General features: G+C 41.4%; 1 protein-coding gene across 3 annotated transcripts; it reads left to right on the forward strand.

Annotated features, from left to right (window-relative positions):
- Positions 1-2: 2 nt before the first annotated feature.
- On the forward strand, positions 3-20,191 carry YY1 (YY1 transcription factor). Of its 3 annotated transcripts, none has more exons than XM_089522529.1 (6): positions 3-1,101; positions 13,232-13,394; positions 14,184-14,244; positions 15,242-15,400; positions 16,129-16,235; positions 19,014-20,191. In XM_089522529.1, exons 1-6 carry the CDS (start codon positions 252-254, stop codon positions 19,150-19,152), a joined length of 1,479 nt encoding a protein of 492 aa, XP_089378655.1. In that variant the 5' UTR covers positions 3-251; the 3' UTR covers positions 19,153-20,191. The 3 variants fall into 3 exon arrangements, with proteins under 3 accessions (XP_089378655.1, XP_089378656.1, XP_089378657.1); XM_089522530.1 differs by having other exon boundaries at positions 13,244-13,394; XM_089522531.1 differs by lacking the exon at positions 16,129-16,235.
- Positions 20,192-26,520: the final 6,329 nt, after the last annotated feature.

The raw sequence follows: 26,520 nt of genomic DNA on the forward strand, positions 1-26,520 counted from the left end.
CCTGGATGGCGCGGGTGAGGGGAGAGGCTTGAGGTGCCTATGGTCTCGCCGCGGTAGTCTCGCGAGGCGAGAGTTGGCGGCCGCCGCCGCTGCTGCTTGGTTGCTTGTGGGGAGCTGGTGGTGTTTGTGTGGGAAAGGGAGGAGGAGGAGGAGAAAGAAGGGAGGCGAGCGAAGAGGAGGAGGACGCGGCTGTAGGCCCCGCTGAGGCGGCGGCGGCGGCGGGAGTAGCAGCCCTAGCGGCGGCTAGCACCATGGCCTCGGGGGACACTCTCTACATCGCCACGGACGGCTCGGAGATGCCGGCGGAGATCGTGGAGCTGCACGAGATCGAGGTGGAGACCATCCCGGTGGAGACCATCGAGACGACGGTGGTGGGCGGCGAGGAGGACGACGAGGAAGAGGAGGACGAGGAGGAGGAGGACGAGGAGGAGGACGAGTGCTGCGAGGACTGCGGCCCTCACCACCCGCCGCACCGCCGCCACCACCACCACCACCATCACCACCACCATCACCACCACCACCACCCGCCCATGATCGCCCTCCAGCCCCTCGTCACCGACGGAGACCCCAGCGGCGGCGGCGGAGGAGGAGGCGGCGGCGGCGCCGTGGTGGGCTCCGGGGGCCAGCTCCACCTGCACCACCACCCGCACCACCAGGAGGTCATCCTGGTCCAGACCCGGGAGGAGGTGGTCGGCGGGGACGACTCCGACGGCCTGCGCGCCGACGACGGCTTCGAGGACCAGATCCTCATCCCGGTCCCGGCTCCGGTCGGAGGGGAGGACGAGTACATCGAGCAGACGCTGGTCACCGTGGCCGCCGCCGGGAGCAAAGCCGGAGCAGGCGGAGGGAGCGGCTCTTCCTCGGGGCGCGTGAAGAAGGGCGGCGGAGGCAGCGGCAAGAAGAGCAGCAAGAAGAGCTACTTGGCGGGCGGCGTGGTCGGAGGCGGCGGCGGCGGCGGCGTGGTCGGAGGAGGCGTCGTGGGGGCGGACGGAGGCGCCGCGGCCGTGGTCAGCGGGGTGGGCAGCGCCCGCAAATGGGAGCAGAAGCAGGTCCAGATCAAGACCCTGGAGGGGGAGTTCTCGGTGACCATGTGGGCCTCGGGTAAGAGCAGGCGCCTCCCGGGCGTTTTGTTTTGAAAGGAGGCCATGTTTGGAGGAGGAGGAGGCGGCAGGATGGGCGCCGCCATGTTCCTTCCTCGCAGGGCAAGTATGGCGGCGGAGGAGGCTTCTTCCCCCCTAAAAAGATGGCGGGGCCCTGTGCTCCTGCCTGGCTCCCTCGCGGGGGGAGAGGGAAGATGGCGCCGGACCCGCCAAGATGGCGGCCGAGAGAGAGAGAGAGAGGCCCGCCGCGCTCCCTCCTCCTCCTCCTCCTCCCCCCTCCCTGCTTGGCTCAGCCGCTCCAGGACTAGGCCGCAATGGCGTAGTTTCTGAGGGAGGAGGAGGAGGAGGAGGGGAAGCGAGGCGGGGCGGGGGACGGCGGAGGCCTTTCCGCACAGACACAGAGACGTCCCCCTTCTCTTTTCTTCTCCTCCTCTTCCTTCCCCGCTTCCTCCTTCTCCTCTTCCACCTTTCTCTCCTTCTTCCCCTCTTTCTTTGCCCTCAGCACATGCCTCCCCTTCCTTTTCTCCCACTCCTTCTCCTCCAGCGCCCTTTCCTCCTTCCCTTATTCTTATTCCTCCTCCTCCTCTTCCCTCCTTTCCCTCAGTTCTCTCATTCCTCTCCCTGTCCCCAGACATATACGTCCCCCTTTCTCTTCTTCTCCCGCCCTACTTCCTCCTCCTCTTATTCCTCCTCCTCTTCCCTCCTTTCTAACATTGCGCCCCTCTTTGCTCTCAAAGATGCATGTCCCCATTTCTTTTCTCCCCTGCTTCCTCTTTCCCTTCCCTCCTTTCCCTCCGTTCTCTCATTTCTCCCCTCTGTCTTTGCCCCCAGACATCTACATCGCCCTTTTTCCTTGTCTTCTTTCGCCACCTCTTTGGGGGGTGCTTTGATTGTGAGTTCCTGCATGGCAGGGGGCTTGGACTGGATGGCCCTTGTGCCCTCTTCCAGTTCTATGATTTCCCCCTCCTTTCCTTCAATTCTCTCCCCCCTTCTCTCTCTCTCTCTCTCTCTCTCATTTTCTCTCTCCTGTCTTCCCCCCCACACATTCCTCTCCTTTTCTTCTGCCCCACTCTTCCTTCTCTTCTTCTCTTTCAGCTCCTTTCCTTCAGTTCTCTTTCCCCCTGCTTTCTACTTTGTTTACCTGCTTCAGACCTGCTTTTTGGCTTCTTTGTTGGCTGGCTTCAAGTCGTGGTGACCATACTATCCTGGAGTTTTCTTGGAGAGTTTACTTCAGAGGAGGGTTTTGGGGTTTCTTTTTGCTAGAGTCACTCTCTGAGGCTGGGAGAGGTGCCTTGCCCATAGTCACCCCTGGTTGGTTTCTGTGGACAGGCCTGGGATTCAAACACTGGTCTCCCAGAATCCTGGTCCAGTTCTCAAACCAGGGAAACCCAACACACTGCAGAAGTAACCCAGTTTGAGACCGCTTTAACTCCTGGCTGAGTGCTAGAGAATTCTGGGAACTGTAGTTTTGTGAGACATTTAGCCTTCTCTGTGAGAAAGCTCTGGTGCCATAACAAAGTACAGCTCCCACAATTCCCTAGCACTCAGCCAGGGCAGTGAAAGCAGTCTCAAACTGGATTATTTCTGCAGTATGTTTTGGACCCAGGATGCCAGGCTGGCTCTGCTTCTTCTCAGAGATCCCTTCAGTATCAGTTTCCCTCTTGTGTTCCCTCTCCTCATTCATATCTCTAACCCTCCTAGTTCCCCGCTTCCTAGTTTCTCCTCAGCCTTTTCTTCTTTCCTTCTCCTGCCTTGCCTCCTCACATCCTTTCCTTCCCAGCCCTGGCCTCACCAATGCCTCTTCATTTCCTTTTCCCACTTTCCCCCTTGGCACCTTTATTTTCCCCTCCTTTTTTCCTCCTGTCTTCCTTGCCCGAACTGAATATTCCCTGACCAAATTCATGGGGCGGGAGGAAAGAGGGAGAGGGCAGTTCAAGAGCTGGAAGCCCCTGTTGAGGACACCACCATGGTTTCCTGTTTTGGGAGGTAGCCCTGACAGTGCTTCCATGCTGTTAGAAAAGTTCCACAGCCCAGCCAGGATTCAAACCCTGGTCTCCAGAGTCGTGGTCCAGCACTCAAACCACAACACCTTCTCAAGTGTCGCAGTTTGAGTGCTGGACCACGACTTTTGTGACTGGTTCGAATCCTGGCGGGACTGCGGCAACCCACCGGGTGACCTTGGGCAAGTCACATTCTCTCAGCCTCTGAGGAAAGTAAGGGCAAACCTCCTCTGAACAAATCTTGCCCTAAGGCACACAATAGCAACCATGGGCAGTGCTTCCATACTATTAGAAAAGGTTCTCGGTCGGTGTCCTTTTCTCCTCAGGCAAAGCCCTTTCTAAGCAACAAAATAAAGTCGGTGGCCTCTGTCAAACATACTGAAGGAATTCTAGCCATGTTAGTCCAGAAAATCAGTATGCAAAGGGTTCTTGTAATACCTTAGAGACTGACTGTAAGAAAGAAGCTGGGAGGAAGTAGGCTCAAGTCTACAAAAGCTCATGCTCCCGGGTTCTTTCTTTCAGTCAGTCTGTCTCAAAGGTGCTACATGATCCCTTTGCATGCTGTAGGAAGGAAGCTTTCTTTTCTCTTTCACCTATTCTATCATCCAGTGGCAGCTTGAATAGTTAAGGGACCTGAAAGAGGCCTAAAATAGGCCTCTCTAACACTGACATCAGCTCTGGAGGAAAGAGGTGGATCTTCTTGACACTGGAGGCTGGCTCTCTGGCAGCATATCAGGGGGAGAGAGAGAGAGAGAGCGCCTCTCACTTGCAAGCTATGCTGCCCATGATTCAGGCCTGGCATTCTGTATTTTATACACAGCAGGTGTATGGAGCGGAGGGGAGCCGGTGTGGTTTGGGCATTGGACTTTGACTCTGGAGACCCATGTTCAGATCCCTGCTCACCCATGGAGACCCGCTGGGTGGCTTTGGGCAAGTTACAGTCTCTTGGCCTCAGAGGAGGGCAAAGGCACACCCCTCTTTAGGGTCACCAGAATTCAGAAACAAAGGCATATACAATGAGAAATATGGAGCTGACACCCACTCCCCCCAGTTCCAGAACTTAATTGTTTGTAAATAGACCCAAGCAATTTTGGGGGGATTGCATGGGGAGACGTGATCTTAGGAAATCAAAAAGTGATTTTAGGAAGTCCTAATTTGGCATCTTCAGAAAAGAATTGCTTTTTTAAAGTGTCACACTATAATTCTGTGACTGTATAATTTCAGTTTTACTTGTTTAATTAAAGTTTCTAAGCTTTTAAATCAGTTTTTCCAATTAAAAAGGCATATATCCAGAGTAAAGCAGCTACAACAGTAGTGGTTACAGTCCTATAAAAATTACAGCATTCTGGTTTGCAGTTAGACTTTTATAGCTTTATAATATTATTAACTAAATAAATGTCAGGAAACCATATAATCCAAAATCTTTGACCTACATGTATTTTGTGATGCTGTTGCATAGACAAGAAAGAGAATTGTTGACAAGGCCCAAAACGCACTGGAAAAATAATCCAGTTTGAGACTGCTTTAGCTGCCCTGGATCAATGCTAGGCAATTCTGGGAACTAGTTTCGTGGGACATTTAGCCTTCTCTGTCAGAGAGCTTGAGTGCTGCTATAAACCCAGATTCCCTGGCACTGAGCCAGGATGGTTAAAGTAGTCTCAAACTGGATTATTTCTGCAGTGTGTTTTGGACTATAGTCCAGACTAGCAAGATCACTTGCATGAAGACTACTTTGCTTCTTTGGAAGCCCCAGCCACTCTTCTGTGGAATTACAGTCTGATCATGTGGATATTTACCCAGGATTTTTCAAAACTTTCGATTTAGATGTGGCTGGTAGTTAACAGGGAAATTGCTATTTGATTATTAGTTAAAGGTAAAGTTTCATGTCGCTTGTTCTGGAGTCATAAATAACTTCAAAAATGAATTCACTGTAAAGCTTAGGTAGTTGAGAAGCATACAGCATATATTTGTAGGCATGATTCTTGTTGCATCTGCACTGCAGAAATAAACCAGCTTGACCCCCACTTTAATTGCCATGGCTCAGTGCTATGGAATCCTGGGAATTGTAGCTTATTGTGGCACCCAAGCTCTCTGACAGAGAAGGTTCAGTGTCTCACAAAACTACAATTCCCAGCATTTCACAGTATTGAGCCATGGCAGTTAAAGTGGTGTCAAATTTCTGCAATGCAATTGCAGCCTCTGTTTGGTGAGACATAGGGTGGTATTTCTTGAATGCTAACATCTGTGGTGACTTGATAGTGTTTCCATCCAATAGAGAACCCACAGAAATAAACCCTTGATTAATGTATATGTAATTTATAAGTTCAGCATTAAATTAGCTTTTTTTTAATTTCACTTTTTTAAAAAAATTTAACTCAGTGGGTTGGGGTCAAAACTGTTAATGCTGCAATTTGAAACACACTTGCCTGAAACTAAGCTCTGTGAAGTTGGAGTTGGCTGTAAATGTACATGGATAGTTCTGTTAAGCTAACTGAATTTAGGTTCAGTTAAATGTGTTTATTAGAAAATGTATATTCTGTCCTATATCTTGAGATCACAGGTTAGCAAAATAAATGTTGTAAAGAGTTTAAAACCATAAAAATATAAACAAACCAGAAAGCATAAACAATTTTACACAGTAAAACAACTTTAAAATGTTTCAAAAACACATGTTCATGTACATTTTGGAAGTAAAAAAATTGGGATCAAAAAGACTTAATAAAAAAACATGTTTTAACTTGGTGGTAGAGTGAGCCCAAAGTTAATGTCAATTGAAACTCCAAACTGTGCCACACCAGAGAAGGCCTTCCCTCATTCCCTACTGCTGCTATTGTTCCCATCAGTGAGGACATCAGGGCAGATTGTTAGAAAGTGTTTGTAGGTCCCAAGTGGTTAAGGACTTGCTTGTCATCACCAGCATCTTTACTTAAGACCAAACATTTATTGTCAGTGAATGCTGTTCCTTTAATATTGATGTTACATGGTTTTTGTAAGATTTTTAAAACAGCAATCTCACTGCAGCTTCTTCTGAGTCATCTTCAAGGGCTGCCTCAGGTAGTGCACACTGCAGTAAAGTAATCAGAAAATGACCAGCATATGGACTACTGAGGCAAGGTTATCCCTGTCCGAAGAAGCTGGCAGACCATTCGAGGTTAGCCTTGTGCACTACAAGCCATGGAGTCTGCTGGGGATTCAGGTGACAGAGGTCCAAAACAAACTACAGAAGTAATCCAGTTTGAGATCACTGTAACTGGCCTGGCTCAGTGCTAGGGAATCTTAGGAATTATAGTTTATTGTGGCACTAGAGTTCTCTGACAGATCAGGCTAATTGTCTCACAGTTAGGTACACTTCTCAGAAATCCCTAGCATTGAGCCAGAGCAGTTAAAAAGGTCTCAAACTAGATTATTTCTGCAGTATGTTTTTGATCTGAGAAAGATCCAGAATACTAAAAGACTGTGTACCTGCTCCTTCAGTGGGAGTGCAGCCTCATTCATGATAGGCAATTTACCCAGTATGTTTAGTATGCTTAGTGATTGAACATACTGGTTTTTATGAAATTTTATTTAGTCCTGAATTAAATTGTGCTTTTCATGTAAACTAGTTTGTAAAACATCTTTTAAAAATGAAACTCAGTTGCAATAAACTGAATTATATCATAATTTATGCAGAAAACTGACTTGCTGTTAAGGTGTATAAGCATTTTTGAAATCTATGCTGAAACATGCCTACGAAATCAGAAGTATTAATGAAGTGCCTTACTGAATTTCTGAGTTACAGTGTTGGGAAGCAGTTTTTACTAAATAATTTACTGCATTATAAGAGTGTGGTGAGGTGTAATATTAGAAAATGGGGCATCAGATAATTTGTGGCATGAAATAAGTTTTGTAGATATAAGGAGTATGAATCTGAACTCTGGAGAAGGACAGATGTAGCCACAAAACATACCTTACAGACTTTTTCACCCAGTCCTTTAATTTCTGGTGAAAGCCCACCCCAATGTCATATGTTATGTTTTTATCCCTACTAAAGTTTTTAGTACTGAGATACTGTAAGTCCAAAATACACTGCAGAAATAATCCAGTTTGAGACCACTTTCACTGCTCTGACTCAGTGCTGGGGAATCTTGGGAATTGCCGATTATTGGGGCACCAGATCTCTCTGACAGAGAAGGCTAAGTGTCTCACACTACACTACAGTTCCTAGGATTCCCTAGGATTGAGCCAGGGCAGTGAAGGCGGTCTCAAACTGGATTATTTCCACGGTGTGTTTTGGACCTTAATGATCTTTATGTAGCCATAGTTTTAAAAACCACATTCTCCTGTAATTGGGTTTTCTGTGTTTCATGAAATTTGATATGTTAGGTGGAGAATGTCTATTGCAGCTTGAAAATACAAGGTCACAATAGAGAAATAACACAATGCAGTCTAGTGTAATGAGTGTTTATTCAGAAGCAACATCTCCCGATATCAGTGTTGCTTTCTTTCTAGTTAGTGTGAATAGAACTGTGGATGTAGATGCTGTGTGTTTCCTTTCTTTGTGTGTGTGTGTGTGTGTCAACTTACCTTTCAGCTTTGGGGGACTAAATGAATTTGATAGGGTTTTCTTAGGCAAGGAATACTCAGGTAGTTTTGCCAGTTCCTCCCTCTGAAATCTAGCCTACAGCACCTGGCATTTGGCGGTCTCCCATTTAAGTACTGACCAGGGCTGACCGTGATTAGCTTCCAAGGTCTGATGGGATCTGGTGCCTTTAGGATATTTATGTTTTCGTTATATACATATGGGGCTTTGTCAGAGTAACTAGCTGTATAATCCCGAAGCAGTTGTGTTTTCTCAAAGTCTTGAGAATGAGTAATAGAGAATAACGATCTGTCATAAAGACCCAGGCAACTGGCACCGAGTTTAAGTATGGTCTTTTGGAATCTAATCATTTTATCCAGTTTGCATATGTATATTTTAGCTGTTTAAACTTGATTCAATTCATTAGATAATTTATCATAATTTTAGAGAGTAAAATTATATTTTATGTTTTCAGTTTTAAATTATTTAAATTGATTTTATTATACGCTGCCCTGAGTTCTTTGGATACAGGACGGAATATAAATATTTTGCTGACCAGAGTGAGGATGGTGGGAGCAGTTGCAGCAGCATGAGCTTGGGTCTTCAGGTGCCCTTGAAAGAGTTTGATTATCTTAATAGTACATTTGTTGGTGGCTTATATAAATGACATTGGTTTTGGGCTCAGGTTTCTTTAATGGTGGCATCATGAGATTAGCATCAAGATCAGAGCATTTGTAATCTTTGATAACTGAAACATCTTCCATCCTGTATAAACGCTGTTATAACAGCCTTTCTTACAAGGTAGTGACATACATATTTGCATAGGCTCACTGTTGTGTTTTGTGTAGCTAAGCAGCTCTTGAGACATCCACTGTCTGTACTGTATAAACTAATTCTCTCCCTTTTGTGTTCATGATTGGTCTGTCACACGCTTCCTTTGACAGGCAGTTGCAGATATAGGGATGTGGGTGTTCTGGGTATTTCCCTGAATCCCATCACCATGAAAGGGACATGGCCCATATGCACTTTTTGTTCAGAAATTCCCACTTGTGATTATGTTTATTAAAACAGGAAAAATACATCCCACAAAACAGATTGGATCTACTTCAGAATATTTAGAGTGTAAAGGAGGAAGTCAGCAAAAATGATTTAACAAATCTGCCTGTCACTGTAGTTGGATATACATTATCAGCATTCTGAGTGCTGGAATACAAACCCCCATCATCCTCACTCATCATGGCAAATGGTCACATATTGGTGAAGGTTGCTCTGTGCTTTACACTATGAATAACAGGAGGTACTAAAATAGTTCAGGAAAATGTTTTAAGAATGTATGCAGAAGTAGAATTGTTTGGTATCTTATATCCATCCATCCCCTTAGTGTTGTATTTGATTTGTGATGTCAGGCTCCTGATCACCAAGCCCTGAACAGGTGCTATATAGCCTGGTCCAAGATGTAAAATTTTAAGAAATTTTGAAGTTAATGTGTGAGAGGTAGATGCTATTCCTGAAATCCTCAATAATGTCTCCTTAGAGTCTGGATTTTGTGGAATGGAGCTAACTAGGCTGCAGTACTGATACAGGTTGAGTACTGAGTGTTTTGGATTTTGAATTTTGGAATACAGTATTTGCATATACATAATGAGATATCTTAGAGATTGGACCTAAGTTTACAAATGAAATTCATTTATGTTTCATATGCATCTTATACACTTTGCCTGAAGGCAATTTTATACAATATTTTAATTAATTTTTCCACGATAGAAACATTGTGTACACTGAACCATCAGGAAGAAAAGGGGTCATTATCTCAGCCACCCATGAAGAACATTTAAGATATTGGAGCGTTTTGGATAAAGGATGCTCAACCTGTAATAACAAATTAAACTTGCAGTACAATTGGCATTTATGTTTTGCCATATCGAGGTGACACAGATGGTCAGGCAGAGTTCTTTCTTTCAAGCATGTAGAAAATACAGGAAGTTGCAACGTATGTGATAGTCTTTCTTCTTCTTCTTCTTCTTCTTCTTCTTCTTTTAAAATTAGCAGTACTAACTGCTGGGGTTGATGAGCTACATTAGCACATAGAATTCCCAAAACAAAACAAAAATTCAGCCACCAAATGGCTTTTTTGCTGCATTTAGTTGCTTTTTATACCCACTTGTCTGTTCTGGGCCTGGATGGAGTAAAAGGATCATAATTGGGCATAAATAGAAGGAGGGGTGTGGAACACCCTCAAACACAGCAAAAGATCTTCACCAAAATGATTTCTGTTATTTTCTGCTTTGTTAGCTCTTCTGACTGAATAGAATTTAAGTGTCATATTCAAGAGAAACCTATAGTTCTAGTATGGTGTAGTGGTCAGCAGGTCTAAGCATGCATCTGCAACAGAATTAAGAAAAGTAGCCTTCATGGTGTAGGACCATGAGAGACTGGGCTTCGAATGTATGCTGAGCCATGGAAACCTAATGGGTGGCCTTGGAGAAGCAAAACTTAGCCTTGGGAAAGGCAACAGTAAATCTTGCCAAGAAACCCCGTGGTATGGTTGCCATAAGCTGGAAACAGCTTGAAACTACTCTCCAACAGAATAAAAGAAAACAGAGGTAACAAAAGGTGTTAAGAACATAAAGTCTAGCAAGATACAAAAAGAGGAGACAAGTTGACAAAGAAAAAAAACCTGTTATGCATAGAGAACGGACTATTTCCTATGATGAGCAGAAATGAATTCAGCACCAGCTTCCTTTCAGAAAAGGCAATAGGCCTGTCCTTTCAGTTCCTACAGTGCCCATTTGCATTGACTTATCTGCATCCAAAGTGACTGTCCCTGCATGTCCCAAGACTCATCATGGAGATTTGAGAGACTAGGGTGCTTATACGGAAAACTGTCTTGATGTTATTCTTGTTTCTGGACTAGGCATCTGAAGAAATAGTTGGTATCTTTGAGTCCTGAGTTGGTCACATAATGGACTTCCATCATCTCACTCACATGTTAGATTTGTTTATGAAATTTCTTTAAATATCCCTTCTTGTTCACACTTTTCCTAAACAGGATCTTCATGGGGTGTTAAAAGTTCTTGTAAAAGCCAAATAAAGGCAGGATTTGAACTTAAACTATTTGGTCCTGTCTCTAATAATGATTACCTTAGCAAGAAGAGGAGTGCAGAGTTCAGTCTCCTGTCTGGTCTTGAAGAGTTATGTATTTTTAACCATTGCAGTATTGTTTTCAGAACAAAGACTAATTTTTTACCCAAGGTAAATTTGCTATTTTGCAGAGAGTAAGAGGTAGTGCTTCTCTCCTCTATTTCCAGTCACCAGATGAACTAAGGGTGCCATGCAGGGTATATCTGTATGAGACAGTGAGATGAGGGTATCAGGATTGCCATGCTCATTCTTTAAGAAAGTGTCTCAGGCATTTTTGTTTTGTGTTTTTTTGTTTTATGAGATAATGTGGAGTCCCTGATGCACAGATACCTTTTGTTGAAGGGTTGCATGGGCGGGGGCTTACTTTTAGCTTACTCCACATATGAGGGGGTTACTTGAGCAGTTCCATGCATTTCATTCTGACCAGGCTAGAAATGGATAGACCGTTTCAATTCTTCACCAGAAAATAGACAGTACAGTCCGTCCTCGCCTTACGCGGGGGATCCGTTCCAGATCCCTCCGCGTAAGGCGAATTCCGCCTATGCTCGAGCCCCATTGGAAACAATGGGGCTCGTGCGCGGCGGCGCAGGCGCGCGCAGGGCGCAACAGGCGCACACGCCCATTCAATTGAATGGGACGTTCCGCCCCGCGCGCACGCCACGGCTTGAGCGCGTACGCTCAAGTCCGCGTATGGCGTGCCCGCGTATGGCACGGGCGCACTGTAATTGAACAATTGATTTCTAAGAACAACACAGCTTGATTATCCCTTATCAAGAATTCCAAAATACTCCAAAAGTGGCCGTGTGAGTGGTTGAGATGGTGACACCTTTGCTTTCTCATGGTTCACTGTACACACATATTGTTTCATGCACAAAATTTTTAAAATTTCAGGCCATGCGTGTAAAGTGCATGCAAAACATAAGTGAATTTCATGTTTCGACTTGGGTCTCATCTTCAAGATTCCTCATTCTGTATGTCCATAGATCGCAAAATTTGAAGAAAAAAAATCAAAACACTTCTGGTCCCAAGTATTTTGAATAAGGAGACTTGACTATAATGTTTCCTTACTTTGCCAGATTCATTTGCTTTACTGTTCAGTACATATGTGTGCATTTTCCCATTTGTCCCAAGGATTACCCATGTGTTAATGAAAGCAAATTTTGGGCACTGTATTGGCCTGAAGAGAGTTAATTATGTTTGTGTGAGTACAATATGTGTATATGGAATTCATCTGCTAGTGTCTGGAACCAAATGTAACATGCTTTCTACACGTTCTTAAGAAAGAGTTGGATGAGAAATTCTAGAATTGTGAAGTTTAGCAAGCATTTCCCTCTTAGTTCAGCAGAAATATTTTCATGCAGCTGTGTCTCAGCTGACACAGCAAGTGCCAACCCTTGCTATCTCAGTTAGGAGAAAGCCAATATGAGTAATAGCCATGTTTGTAAATTTGTCATTGTTTAGTCAGCTTTCCCACTATTTGTTGTCAAATCAATAAACTAGAATTATTTATTTTTAAAAAGTACGATTTTGCCATGTTTTTAATGTTAACCAGTTGCAGAATTTCTTTAAAGAACATATATAAATATTTGATATATATAAATGTGATAAACATAGCAAGGTTGTGTCTTTGATAGTTAGAAAAAGGAAAACAAAACTGCTAGTGAATAGCCAAATTTTAAAAAGTCAACTATCTCTAATACATCACAGCAACAGATTTTACACTTAGCATATATGTCTTTGCTATTCGTATCTTTGTCAGGCTGTGCAGTTTGGTTTAATTTCCATAGTGTGAACCTGGCAGCTGAATTCAGCTCCAAGTTAAGAGGGAGATTCCCGTAAAAGGTCAGCTGCCATTTCAATAATCATACATATGCTGGATTAAGCTGCAAATAATAGATTCTGTTGTGTGAGTCAGTGGTTATGATATTAGACTGGGACTTGGGAAATCTGTGTGCCATTGAGAGACATTTGGCTAATCAGTCTATCTGATGTAGTTCATGGGTTTTTGAGAATAAAAAGTGGGGAGGATGAGAGCATATATGCCATTTTTACCTCTTTGGAGGAAAGATAGCACAGAACTGTAACAAATAAATATATAAACATGATAGACTTAACAACTGAGTTACTTCTCTTTGGGCACGGTGTTCATCTGAAAGGTGTAATTATTGTTTGGCCATTGTAACTGGTGCCTTATATTTAAATGCCATGCAGATTGTAAGTTTTTATTCAGTAACTTTTAAAAATGAATGTTATTTTACCTTTTGAACCCTTCATAGATATCTAGTTTGTGCTGTTTGTTTTTGTGCACAGAACTATCTAGCTTAGTACCTTAGTTCAGTACTATTCCTAGTTAAGAGTAAATATTTCCCCTGCTATTAGTGTTGTCCTTCGTGGATGTTAAATCAAAATTCAGTTTGCTCTAATCATTTCAGATGACAAAAAAGACATTGACCATGAGACTGTGGTGGAAGAGCAGATTATCGGCGAGAACTCCCCTCCTGACTACTCGGAATACATGACGGGAAAGAAACTGCCACCTGGAGGAATACCTGGCATTGATCTTTCGGATCCGAAACAGTTGGCTGAATTTGCTAGGTAAGAGAAGTGTTCTAGTCAATACACTCTTTAGTTTCATACATTCATATATCTTGGTGAGGTTGGATTTTTTGTTGTTTCAAATTGTGACTATGGGGATGTCATTTATCCTAGGTGTAGTAAAGTATTCATAAGACACAATATGTGTTTTATGTATTTACATTTTTATTTAAACAAACTATTTGAGGCCACTTTTAAGAGTGGCATTTTCTCACTCGTGAAGAGTTTTGCTGTTAGCCAATTGGAATTATTCAGAAGCATTATTGTTCAGGTGGAAGTGTCCACAAAGTCCATTTCTTGTTTTGAAATTTTTGATGTAGTGCAGTAGGCAAAGCCCAAGATCTCTTCAAAGGGTGTAAACTTGTCAGAATACAGACCCTACTGTAATTTCCTTCAGTCTGTACTCTCGTGATGAATCTCAATTTGAATCCCATGCCATATTCCTCAAGACTCCTCTCTCTTCAGCTTTGGGCTCCCTTTCCATAAATATATAAACTCATTCCAAGAGCTCCATTCTCTTTCTAACATGCCCTTTGTGATGTTTTAGTCCCAGCCAAACTGATAACTTTCTCTTCCCTCACAGAAGCTGGTCTGTAAACTGTTTAATTTCCTGAGCAACTGAATAGTCCATGCCACAACACCAGCTCAGCCAAACAGTCAGAGGCTTCGCTACCACAATTACAATACAGTATAGATGGTTTTTGACAGAGGGGTTCTTTGCTAATACAAAGCAGATAAGAAGGTATGTGTTGTTCACTGATCAATTCTGTTGTGTTCTTTTTCTGTAAGAATGAAGCCAAGAAAAATCAAAGAAGATGATGCTCCAAGAACGATAGCATGTCCTCACAAAGTGAGTGAAATATTATGATTGTTGTATCAATTGCAGGTCAAATCTAATTGCTTCATAGGACTATATTTAAATACATAAGCTAATGTGTTATATTCCATTTTAACATCTCCTCTTAATAGTAATATTTTGATATTCAATTCTTCTTACGGAGAAGTTTTATGATTACAAAGGCTACCTAATTTTTTCAAACATCTGTGAATTGATGGCGTAATACTTTAATACCTGTACTGCAGCCACTCACTCATAAACCGTAAGGTTGCAAGTTCAGTACCAGCCAAGGGCTCAAGCTCGACTCAGGCTTGCATCCTTCAGTGGTTGCTAAAATGAGTACCCAGATTGTTGGGTGCAATTAGCTTATACATTGTAAACTGCTTAGGGAGTGCTTCATTGCACTGATAAGCGGTATAGAAATGTTATTGCTATTGCTAAGGTAGCAAAGGAATCATAACTTCTAGGGTGAAGAAAAAGTAGTACATTAAAAAGAAAAGAAATTGAGAATGATGTGACAAAAAATATAATATAATTGATTTATAAATGCTGTTGCAGTTATGATTGGACTACTGGATAATGATTGTAAAGGATCATTTCCAATTGGACATCTAAATCAGCATGTTAATGGAATTTAGTTGCTGATGCATTTTTAATACATAATTTTATGACCTTTAGAATAATACTTCTGTGTGGTGGAGTGAGATTGGCTACAGCCTCACATGGCTGCTTCAGACAGTATTGTGACTACTGTCATATTTGTCTGACTGTAAAACATACTGATGGGGAGCTATCTACCTTGTAACCACCAGAAGTTTACACACACACACACACACCCCAGAAGTGAGATATTTGGAATTAGACTCTTTCAAACTGAGAGCCTGTTCTGTTACCCCCTTCTGTTTTCCACACAGGCTCCATGCATTCAACTGACTTCTGTTGAAAAACTAGATAATTTACATCTTGGAAATTATGTGAAGCTAATGAAGCTTGTGATGTTGTTTTAAAGGGCTGCACAAAGATGTTCAGGGACAACTCAGCCATGAGGAAGCACCTGCATACTCACGGGCCTCGAGTACATGTCTGTGCAGAATGTGGCAAGGCCTTTGTAGAGAGCTCAAAGCTAAAGCGGCATCAGCTAGTTCATACTGGAGAGAAACCCTTTCAGGTAACTCTTTGAAAGTACTTTTACCTGGACAATCTATATTAAGTGTTGTTATCTACGGGCAATCCAAGTCTGGCTTTTTAAGGTCCAAGAAGGAATCCAAAAGAGCAGCATTAACTAGATCTCATATAAAACTGTGTGATTAGGTAACCCCAGCTGAAGGGCTCGAAAGATTTAAGTGTGTAGAACGAGATTCATTCAGGCAGTTTCTTCCCTCCAACTTTCTTAAATATACCAGGGCATGAAAGCAAAAGGCATTTAATTACTAAACCTGCTGCTATCTCATCTCTCTTGACCATTCTTCCTCATGACTCACTGGAAGGTTTATGTGGGTATACTGTTGTATATTTTGACAGCACAGGTATTTCTGAAAATATAGTAAATTGGATTAGTGCAGTATGCTCTGGTTTAACCAGTGCAATAAATTTCAGGATTATGGCACATTAAAATTGCAGGTATCTTTCCATGGTTTATCAGGTAGTTTGGAAGCAGGCCTTCATCAAGTAGCAAGTTATTCTTAACAAGATAAAAGTTTGAAATTAAATCATATTATCACTCTCCGTCCTCCCCCCCCCCCCACCAGTTTCTGATACTGGGCGCATTTCTTCACACCTCATTTTTGTTAGTGACTTAAAATAGTTGGAGGACTTCAAAGCAGTTGATGTAGATGGAGTGCAGTATTTTGAGAACGATTTCTCCCTTTTCTGACATGCTGCATTTTTCCACTACAGGCCAGGCCTCAGAGATTATGTAGGTGCGGGATGTCTTTCACTGATAAATCATACAGTCTAGTTTGCCAGATCAAGATGTACAAACTGGACAACATCATACACAAATTGTATGTTATTTTGTTTTCTCTGAGGTTCTTAGAATGTGCTTGTATGCAAACTGCTTCTTTTAGAACAAGAACGATACATCTGGACAGTGGAGAAATTCTGTTCACAGTCCTGTTTTTGACCATTCCTGTTTAAAAAAGATGAACTGCTGTTGTATGCCTAGGTGATAGATAGTAGAACAAGTTTGCCATGCTCAGTATTAACAGTCATGTATGTAAAACAGTCAGTAGCAGCATTTTACCAATCCTGTCTTTCCCATTTGCCTTTGTCCTGCTTTTAAATTGCAAAAATTATCCTGAACTACTATGAACACAACAGTAGGAAGAAGAAAGGAACAAGTGATGCATACCACTTGGATTCCAGTAGATAAAACATTTTACATATCTCAAGAGTTTATTTAAATATTTATGAGTAGCTACCTCAGGTCAAGGGATTTTCCTCTGCCAAAATTGGGAAGACTGTGGCTCCCCTTCCCACTCCAGAAAAAAAATCACCCAACTACACCTAAAAAAAGAAGCAATTGGGGCCAGATTGGGCATTTTTAGAAGCTCCTTTGGCTTGTTTCAGGACCAGCTGAGGCCTTTTTCTTAACTAGCAAGTGAATGAAAGATATTTCTAGTTGGAAAGAATGTCCTTTCAAACTAAAACAGGCTGCGAAGGTGTGGGAAAACATGTTAACCCCCTCCCCCCCCATTGACCCTAGAAGACTGGGTAGCATTTCAGCCAATTTTTAAAACTGTACTAAAAAAATGAAGGAGGGCTGGGGAGGTGGCTGTAATTCACAGGCCACACTATGCTCATTGCTGGTTTACACCATGTACTTATTCTCTACTCCTACCACAAGCATCATGTTTTGCAGTACTGTATTAATAGAATTGTGTGAGTTCTGCATCTTCACAGGAATACTTTTCTGGAATTCAGCAGCCTGAGCACTTCAGATTATTTTTTGAAACTAGCAGATTTTTAGTCCTTAATGACAGAGAGAGCATTAAAATGTTTATTTCACCGATGGACAAATTATTTTGGGAGATGGATCTTCAGACTTCAATCCAAATGTTAGTTTCAGCTATGGTAAACTCACTGAATTAATTGGAAATTGAGAGGTCAACCTGTACATAGGTTCCTCTTATTCAGTATGTCTGCTTTTCTTGAGACTTACAGCTTTAGCCTTCAGTGCTTTGGTTTGGTCTCTGCTCTTTGGTCATACATTGTTTCTGGCTCCTGCGAATTTCTCTCATTTGCCATCTGCTCTTCCTTTTATTGGGAGGGGGGTTCTTGCTATAAATCTTACTATTTGAAAGAAAAAAATATGTAATACATACAAATAAATAAACCTGGCCGTGAATTGGTATAAATAAAGTGTATTTTTGGGCAAAATTTGGATAGAATGATAACACAGAACTGCTCATCGATATGTGTTATGTTAGCTGGATTGCTCGTTCCTGCTTTAGAAACATATTGATATAGTTGGTGGCTAGTAATCTTGGTTCAACTCTGTGTGAAGTAGCTTTATCTGTGTAAGATACCCATGCCAGACTTTATATTTTCTAAATAAGGCTTCTAGAACATTTTACTCTCCCACATGAACACAGCCCAATAGCTGGCCTAGGGTGACAGTAAGTCTTCTGTTTAGGCATCCCATCTGGGGCTCCAAAAAACAAGGGTTCTTCATAGTCTTTTTGCATATCCACAATTGGAAGTCATCACAGCATATCTTTAAACTCTAACGTAGGCAAGGTCTTCGCTCACCTCAAACAACCTGTACAGTGCTGTGTTTTCTGAGGAGAAAGTACCTGCTCTAGAAGGCAACAATTATTGTCTTGTCTATCTTACTTTTTTCATTCTGCTGTTGCTGAAGCAGTCAGATTCTGAAAGGGAAGATGCACTCCTGGGCTAATTCTCTGCCTGATGTGACAGCGCAGTACAGCTTTTATATAAGCAAATGATTACTCTGATCTGGGTCCAAACAAAATTAGTTGTGCTTCCATAATTAACATGTCCAATTCATTTCATCTGGACCCAAGAGCAACTTATATACTTTGGATCCAAACCAGTGTTACTGATAAACATCAGGAGTTCCCTGTAACATCTGGATAGCAGCCATGAGGCTGCAGTGGCCAGGGAGGTCTCTTTAGAGAAATAGAGGTTGAGAAGGCCCTGTAATTTGTACAGCAATGTAACACTTTTGCCTGCATTCATAATTTTTAAATGTGGCTATATGGCTAAACTGTAGGTGTAAACATTCTGTTGCTGCTAGTTCTCCTATATGAATTGGCTACTTATGTTCAGGTTTCACATCTCAGCCTCATGAATAAGTATCCATGGGAGTTGAGAGATAGGGAGGAGACATCCCATGTAGTATGCAATGGTCAAAAACTTTCATTTTTTAAAAAAAGCCCAATGTGTTTTGGCCTTATCACCAATTGGCTTTCTTCAGGAGCTATTCAGAAATTTCTGGAGTTGCAATCTGAATTCTTTATACAAGCTGACATTTCAGTTTCAAATTCAGTTGAGAGACAGATACATAAATCCCTCAGTGGTATCCTTTACTGACCAATTTGCAGTTTCTTTGCATGCCTTGTAGATGGAAAAGGTTATGTGGAAGCCTGCCAAGAATGAATAGGTCCTAGTTTCAATAGAACTCACTTCTGAGTAATTAGGGCCCAATTTTTGCATTGTAAGAACCTTATTTTAACAGAAATTGTGTAACATGAAACAAGTTTTTTGCAAGTATTTCATATTGACACATGTTCCTAATGTGCTGTGTTTTCACTCAACAGTGCACATTTGAAGGTTGTGGCAAACGTTTTTCACTGGACTTCAATTTACGCACACATGTGCGAATTCATACTGGAGACAGGCCCTATGTGTGCCCTTTTGACGGCTGTAACAAGAAGTTTGCTCAGTCAACTAACCTGAAATCTCACATCTTAACACATGCTAAGGCCAAAAACAACCAGTGAAATTCTGCAAGAAGAAAGCTCTTGAACTCAAAGCATCTTACCTTATGGTTGAAAATCAGTAAGCCTCCCCTTTGTATATTGTTTCTAGGAAAGAATTTAAAAAAACAAAAAAAGAACCCTTCGCGCCTAAAGGACTTTCTTTTGATAAAGTAGCAAAATAAACTGTAAGGCAGCATTGTTACAATGCTCAATTTTGCTCTGTAATTCGGTTTCAAGAGCATGGTGTTTTTCTAAAGCGTGGCCCCACCTGGAGGAGTCAGACAGTTCATGGACTTGCATCAAAGACAGTTCTTTCTACAACAGTGCTAAAATTGGACTTTTCACATTGTTATAAATATGAAGCTCAACTGTTGCTTACAATTTTTTAATTTTGTATTTTCCAAGTGTGCATATTGTACACTTTTTGGGGATATGCTTAGTAATGCTATGTGTGATTTTTTTCTGGAGGTTGATAACTTTGCTTGCAGTAGATTTTCTTTAAAAGAATGGGCAGTTACATGCATACTTCAAAAGTATTTTCCTGTAAAGAGAAAAAAAAGTTATATAGGTTTTGTTTGCTATCTTAATTTTTTTGGTTGTATTCTTTGATGTTAACACATTTTGTATAATTGTATCGTATAGCTGTATTGAAATCATGTAGTAACAAAATATTAGATGTGATTTAATAGTGTTAATCAACTTAAAACCATTTTAGTCACTTTTTTGGGAAAAATACTGCCAGATGCCAATGTTCCGTGTACTTTCTCTTTGCCTGTTCAGTTAAGGAAAGTGGTGCTCAGTTGTAGAATGTATTGTACAGGCACTGACCTTTTAACAACACCTGATATGTACATCCCATGTAATAGAGTGGGCAACAATAAACCAGTGGTCCTGAAGAAAGAATATGGCAGAAAATTATCTGTAAGCACAGCCTATTTTCTTCTGTTGTCCAGAACAAATTACAGTTCTTTAACCTCCCAGAATTTGGAAGCTAAATAAAATTCAAGTTACCTTTACTTTTTTTTGCATTCAATTAAGGTTTTCTTTTTTTAAAGTGAGAGATGTATTTTCAGGATAATTCTAAAATCCCTGTATATTCTATGTGGACTAGGATCCAACAGTGTACTTGTGTTATATTTGAATTTTTCTCCTAGTGGCATCAGGATTTTCTTCTCTCCCTGCTCTTAATTCAACGCTTGGTCAGATCTGGCAGAACTGCACATTTGGTTCTTGGCTCTAGTCTTTAAAGATGGCATGAAATTTCACTAATGTAGGTACTGAATCATTAATAGGTTACCTGGGCTTTGTTTGGCCTGTATCCATTGTTATCTCAATTGACAACCTGCATAGCAAATCTTCTCCCTTCCAACTCCCACATTTGTTGTAGTGCAGTTTTATGAGCATATGGGGTAGTGATGGTCACAGAATTGCAGGGGAAATGCATTCTAACAAATACCCATTTCATTAGGGCAGGGATGGGAAGCAGGGTGAGCATGTATATATTGTTGAACTGCAACTCCTAGCATTCTTCACTGTTGCCTATGCTAGTTGGTAGCCCAACAACAGGGCCACATTATTCCCATGCCTCTAGTAGCAGTGGTGCATAATTGGATACAAGCTTCTGTTTTTATAGCTAAGTAACAGAACAAGGCACCTTGTGGAACTCAGTTGCTTTGGTTTGGCAAGGTAAGGTGATTCATATAGAGTGGATTTGGTGATGTGTTGAGCATGAGAACAGGAACATCAGTCTGCGCAGGTAATCTGATCTTTGTTTCTGCTCTTTTATTCTTTTAATGTGGTGTCTGCATATAGAAAGATTATTGTTCCCCCAGGATTAAGGGTGGAGGCACTTTCAATCAACAGCTGGACTGTATACTTTCAAAGCTGGAGGATCAGTTATTCTTTCTTTTTTTCCATTCTTGCAGTTCTGAATGTAGTCTGGATGTAGTCCCAAGTGCAGCCTCAAGCATCATACCACCTGTATAGTCTGATTTCAATTTTAATTTCATTTTATTCTGACCATGCAGATTTAAATATCAGGTCAGTCTTCTCCCCCCCCCCCCTCCCCCCAGATTTTAGTAATGTTTTGATTGCTTACATGGCCTTCCAGATTTTCAAGGCATTTTTCTGTGACCAAGTTGGCCTAATAAAATTATTACATAATAATATTATTACCTAATAAATACCCGATAAAGGTATTACCTTGATAATTAATTTTGTCATTGAGGTATACCATAGTACTGATTGTGCTAGGAATTTACTGTTGTTGACAACTGCATGTGTGTAGGTTTTATTCTTTTTCCTTGCATAATAACTTTTATTGTCTTGTGCTGTCAAGAATGGAAACTCTGCAACCAAGTGATCCAAATTCTGGGCCAAGAAAAAAATGATTGTAAATTTAAATACATTTGCTTATTTCTGTGCAATTCTGCAGTGTCCTGTGAGGCGTCATCTAATCAAGAGGAAAGGGAAGAAGCCAGGTAGAGTACTAAAACCTGATCTTTCACAATGAGATTTATTTGAACACCCCCTGAAGCTTATGAATCATTATCAAAGTAGTTACAACATACCCTTAGATATATCTTTGTAACCACAAGGGCAAATAATTTATGTGATTCTTTTAATTGGAACTGGCATTTCTTAAGAAGTTCTGGTTCCAAAGCCATGCAACTTTCCTTTTTTCTTTTTCTTTTTCTTGTGCAGAAGAGCAGAATGAATGCAATCCTGGCTGTTGAGAAGGAATGAGTTCTAAGCATTTTCATTTTTGGTACACTGAATCTGCCATTTGCACAGGGCAACTATAAGTGAACAGGAATGCTGTCCTTCCATTAACTTGAAGACTCCCTTGTGTGGCACATCCTGAAAAAATGTGACTACCAAACGACTCCCTTTCACAAAGACATTTTGTCTGGCAGTAACACTAATCAATGGAGCCAAATGTGATCTGCTGTCAAGTGTTTTAGTATCAGTTTCATGTGACAATTGTATGTTTGTATGTGCTTTCAGGATACCTGTCGACTTACAGCAACCCCCTAAATTTGATAGGGTTTTCTTAGGCAATGAATACTGAAGAGGTGGTTTTGCAAGTTCCTTCCTCTGAAATATATCATACAGCACTTGGTATTCATTGGTGGTCTGTCACCCAAGTACTAACCAGAACTGATCCTGTTTTGCTTCCAACATCAGATGGAATTTGGTGCATTTAGGATGTACATTGGTCCCTTGGTATCCACTGGGGTAAGTCCCATTAAATAGTAGTAAAATTATTTTTCTTATATAAAGTGGCAAAATCAAGGTTTGCTTTAGGAATTTCTTTTAAAAAAAATTTTTTTCAAACTGGATGGTTGAAAAGGAATCCATAGATGTGGAGGGCCAACTGTATATTATTTATTTATGGTATTTATACCCTGCCCTTTAGCCATAAAGGCTCTCAGAGTGGCTTACAATTATTATTTTTAATGAGACGGTTCCCTGCCCTCAGGCTTACAATGTAAAAGACACGACACAAAAAGGGGAAAGGAATGGTGGTGGGGAAGGGGATCAGGTCAGATATGGAAATTGAGGGAAAACAAATCACAGAAAGAACAGGAAATAACTTGTCTGTATTGGAAGTGTCTCCTTGGGCATGCGGTTCTTAGTGCTGGGAAGTGGAAGTAAGGTGCAAAGAAATAGCTAAATCCAACTTTAGTGCTAAGTTAGAGTAGACCTACTGAAACCATTGGGATTTATGTTTGTGCTAATGAATAAGAAATCCCATTTCTTTTAATGAGATTAAAATTGGATTCAGCAGAAAGGTTTTTATTCTCTGTTTCCTTGCTGTAGAACGGCATTTATGTGCCCTTGAAGTTATGCACAATTCTCTAAATACCCATGTTTTTGTCTAGTGCAGCATTTGGTGCTTTGTGAATGATGAATTATTGTAGTTGCACTCCCTCTATAACAGAGTGAACTTTAATTGATCAATTTTTGCAAAATGTGGATTCTAAATTTGAGCTGATTAAATTTTAATTTGGAAGTAGGTAGACAAACGAGATGAAAGGTAAGTGTAATCTGGAGCAAGCCTCAGCCTCTACATCTCTTTGGTATATTTTTACAGAGAGGTTATTGAGGGATAATATAGAACTTTCCTGAGTTTTGGATGGTGATTGCTTTTTGGAGGATTTGGTCCCTGTTTCTACCTGCTTAATTTGTCAAAGACAAAGGGCCACTTTTAATCAGGCATGTTGGAACCAAAGAAAAGTCATCATCTCCTTTATAAAGTACCCATCTCTCAGCAACATTTATTACTGTGGCAGGATGCATTTAAGTCAGGAAAATAGCTTCAGGTAGAAATTTAGACATCCACACAACAGATCATGAAAGTGCCTTCTGCTAGTGCATGTTTTGATTTCTACTGTCATTGAAACTGCTCCAGAGTAGCTGTGTGACATGCTACGGTAATCCTGAATATGTAGCATGGTTTTTGAAGCCACCTAAAGCTGTGGTACTGTGGTCTGTTGGTGGAACCTGTTCCATGATTTCAAAATCTCCCTGATATGTTCAGCATCATAGTGCTGCTCAGCATGACCCAGAGAACACTTGATTATACCTTGTCTGTCCTGCTTTAGTAACAGATTTCTAGAATGCAAATCTGTTTATATGAGTCATATGAGTCTCAATCTATGTATGAAACTGTAAGAGGTTCTTGGGAGTATTAGGAACCTCTGGGGAAGACAAAAAAAAACTTGGTTGCTTAAGATGTCTCAATGTGTGCAGTCACTGGATACAGCTGTATGATAGACCATAGTATGGGTGGGAATCATGCAGCCTTCCAGATGTTAAGATTAATTTAAAGCATTCTCTTATCTGTGCTGTCTGGGGTTGATGGGAATTGCAGTTCAGCAATTTATGAAACATCTTGCATATATGAGATGATGTGAGTCAGTGGAAAAGATGGTGATGTGTGGTAGTTGAAGAAGAAAAATGCTAACTGCTGATACTACCAGGAGCCTCCACTGTTCTCAAGATGCATGCTTTATTAGAATTGTAGAATTGGGCCCCATTCCCACTGGGCATATAAAGCGACGTATATCGTTGTGAATCTGGATTAGATCAAGTTTCTGAGTTGTATTCGAATCAGATCCATCGTTCCCGTTATAAAAGGAAGCAAACGGACTCAGTTTTTCTTTACCCATGTTCTCGTTCCCATTGATATTTCTCCGTTGTATTTTGACGCAGGTTTTTTTGTTCGTTCTCATTGCCTTTCTGGAACCTTCTTTTTAAGCTGTCAATCAAGCTTTCTTCAAACCACCCCAATATGCAGCAGCCAGCCACCCCTTTTCTTTCTCAAAAAAGGAAACAAGGTTGGATGCAGGAGCCACATTCAGGGTTTGGGTTTCTCTCTTTTTTTCCCCCTTTCCACTTTCACTTTCTCCATATCCCTTCTTTTCCCCTCCCTCTCCAAAAAAAACAGTTTAACTTTCTTCTTTTTTTAAAAAAAATAAAGGTTTACACACTCGAATATTTATTATTATTATTATTATTATTATTATTATTTGCAAAGAGTGGGAGAGAAGGATGGCTCTGTGGGGAATTTGAAAAGAGAAAAAGTTGAGGGGTTGGATAGGTACATAAAGAGAGGAAGAGTTGTATTTCTTAGCGTTCCTCCCTTTAATTTTTTGGGGGGGTGCTTAGGCAGCCTAAGGCCCTTTTTATTACAATTGGGAGCCTCGGGATTTTCCAAGGCAGAAAGAGGCGCTCACTTGTAACCCAATGGGGCTCCTCATGAGCAAGACCCTTGGGTCCAGCATTCCTGCCTCAGGAGGATTTGAGGGAAGGCATTTCCTTCCCAATAAGCACCCACAAAAAGCTGAGGAGAGCCTGAGTGAGGAGGCTCCTGGCCCCCATAGGTCCCCTCCTGAGCAGGGGGACCTTTCTTTATCAAACCACCTTAATATGCAGCAGCCAGCCACCCCTTTTCTGTTTCAGAAAAGGAAACAAGGCTGGATGCAGGAGCCACGTTCAGGGTTTGGGGATTTTTTCTCTCTTTCCTTTCCACTCACAAAGTTTTTGGCCAGCCTCCCTTTCTCCATATACCTTCTCTTTCCTTTCTTTTTCCCTCCCTCTCCAAAAAACCCAGTTTAACTTTCTTCTTTTTTAAAAAAAAAGTTTTACACACCACCAAGGAAAAGCTACGTGAACAGGGGAAAATGGCACTGGGAGTGCCAGGAAAGAACAAAGCTGGTGACACCCCCGGGACAGCTCTTTGAACATTGCTCCTCCCCTGATTTGGACACCCTTGTTGTTCCCATTAATTTGCTGTGGATCCAACACAGCAGCTGCAAAAAACAAAAAAAAGTTTGGAAAAGTGCAGTCAGGATAACTCAGGTTATCCACCGCTGATTCGTGTTTTAGCTAGTTAAAATTGATCAAAGTTGGATCGAACGTGGATTCAAATGGGAATGATTTTCCCTAAACAAGGAACGAAGGCAAGTTCAAATGGGAACGATGTTCCTATAATCCGATTCTTGATTCGATTTATAGCCCAGTGGAATGGGGCCTTGGAAGAAACCATAAAGACCATCCAGGAACACACAATCAAAGCAGTCCTGGCAGATGGCCATCCAGTTAAAGTTTAAAAACCTTCCAAGAAGAAGACTCCACCACTCTCCAAGGCAGCGTCTTCCACTGTTGAACAGTTTTTACCACTGGGAAGGTCTTCCTAATGTTTATGTGGAATCTCTTTTCCTGTTGTTTGACTCCATTGCTCAGTTTCTTAGTCTCTGGAGCAGCGGAAAACAAGCTTGCTCCATCTCAATATGATATCCCTTCAAATATTTAAACATGGCTATCATGTTCCCTCTTAACCTTTTCTTGCCCAGGCTAAACATAACCAGGTGCCTAAGCCACCCCTCACTAAGAATGGAGTCATCTGGGATCTCAGAAGAAGTAGCTTTTGCAGTGCTAATAGAATTCAGTTTTTATCTTCTGACCTTTGGAATGCTTTGTTCCCAGTGCCACATGGCCAGAAGGATGGACACACTTGCATAGATAACCCTCCAAAGAACAACACCTTGAGAAAATGCAAGCCTATGACTAACAAAATCATTTTATAATTTCCCCCCCTGTATGATTCTTAACACATTTGCTTGATGAAGAAGCCAGTGAGCTGTACATTTTGTTGGCAGATTAAAGGTATCACTACTTTGTGGATTTGGGATGTTATTGTTGACTCATGTTCAGCTTGTCGTCTATTAAGACTCCTAGATCCCGTTCACATGTAGTGTTGTAAAGCCAGGTATCACACATCCTATATCTGCATTTCATTTTTTTCTGCCTAATGTAAGTACCTTACATTTCTCCTGAC

The sequence above is a fragment of the Sceloporus occidentalis genome, unplaced genomic scaffold, assembly GCF_023333645.1.
Source record: "Sceloporus occidentalis isolate IW3139 unplaced genomic scaffold, rSceOcc1.0.p SCAF_4, whole genome shotgun sequence".
Classification (NCBI taxonomy): domain Eukaryota; kingdom Metazoa; phylum Chordata; class Lepidosauria; order Squamata; family Phrynosomatidae; genus Sceloporus; species Sceloporus occidentalis.

Coding starts and splice junctions, on each gene's coding strand:
- YY1 (XM_089522529.1), top strand. CDS start 252: ATGGCCTCGGGGGACACTCTCTACATCGCCACGGACGGCTCGGAGATG. Junction 15,401..16,128: donor CTGGAGAGAAACCCTTTCAG/GTAACTCTTTGA, acceptor TTTCCACTACAG/GCCAGGCCTCAGAGATTATG. Junction 16,236..19,013: donor GACAACATCATACACAAATT/GTATGTTATTTT, acceptor TTCACTCAACAG/TGCACATTTGAAGGTTGTGG.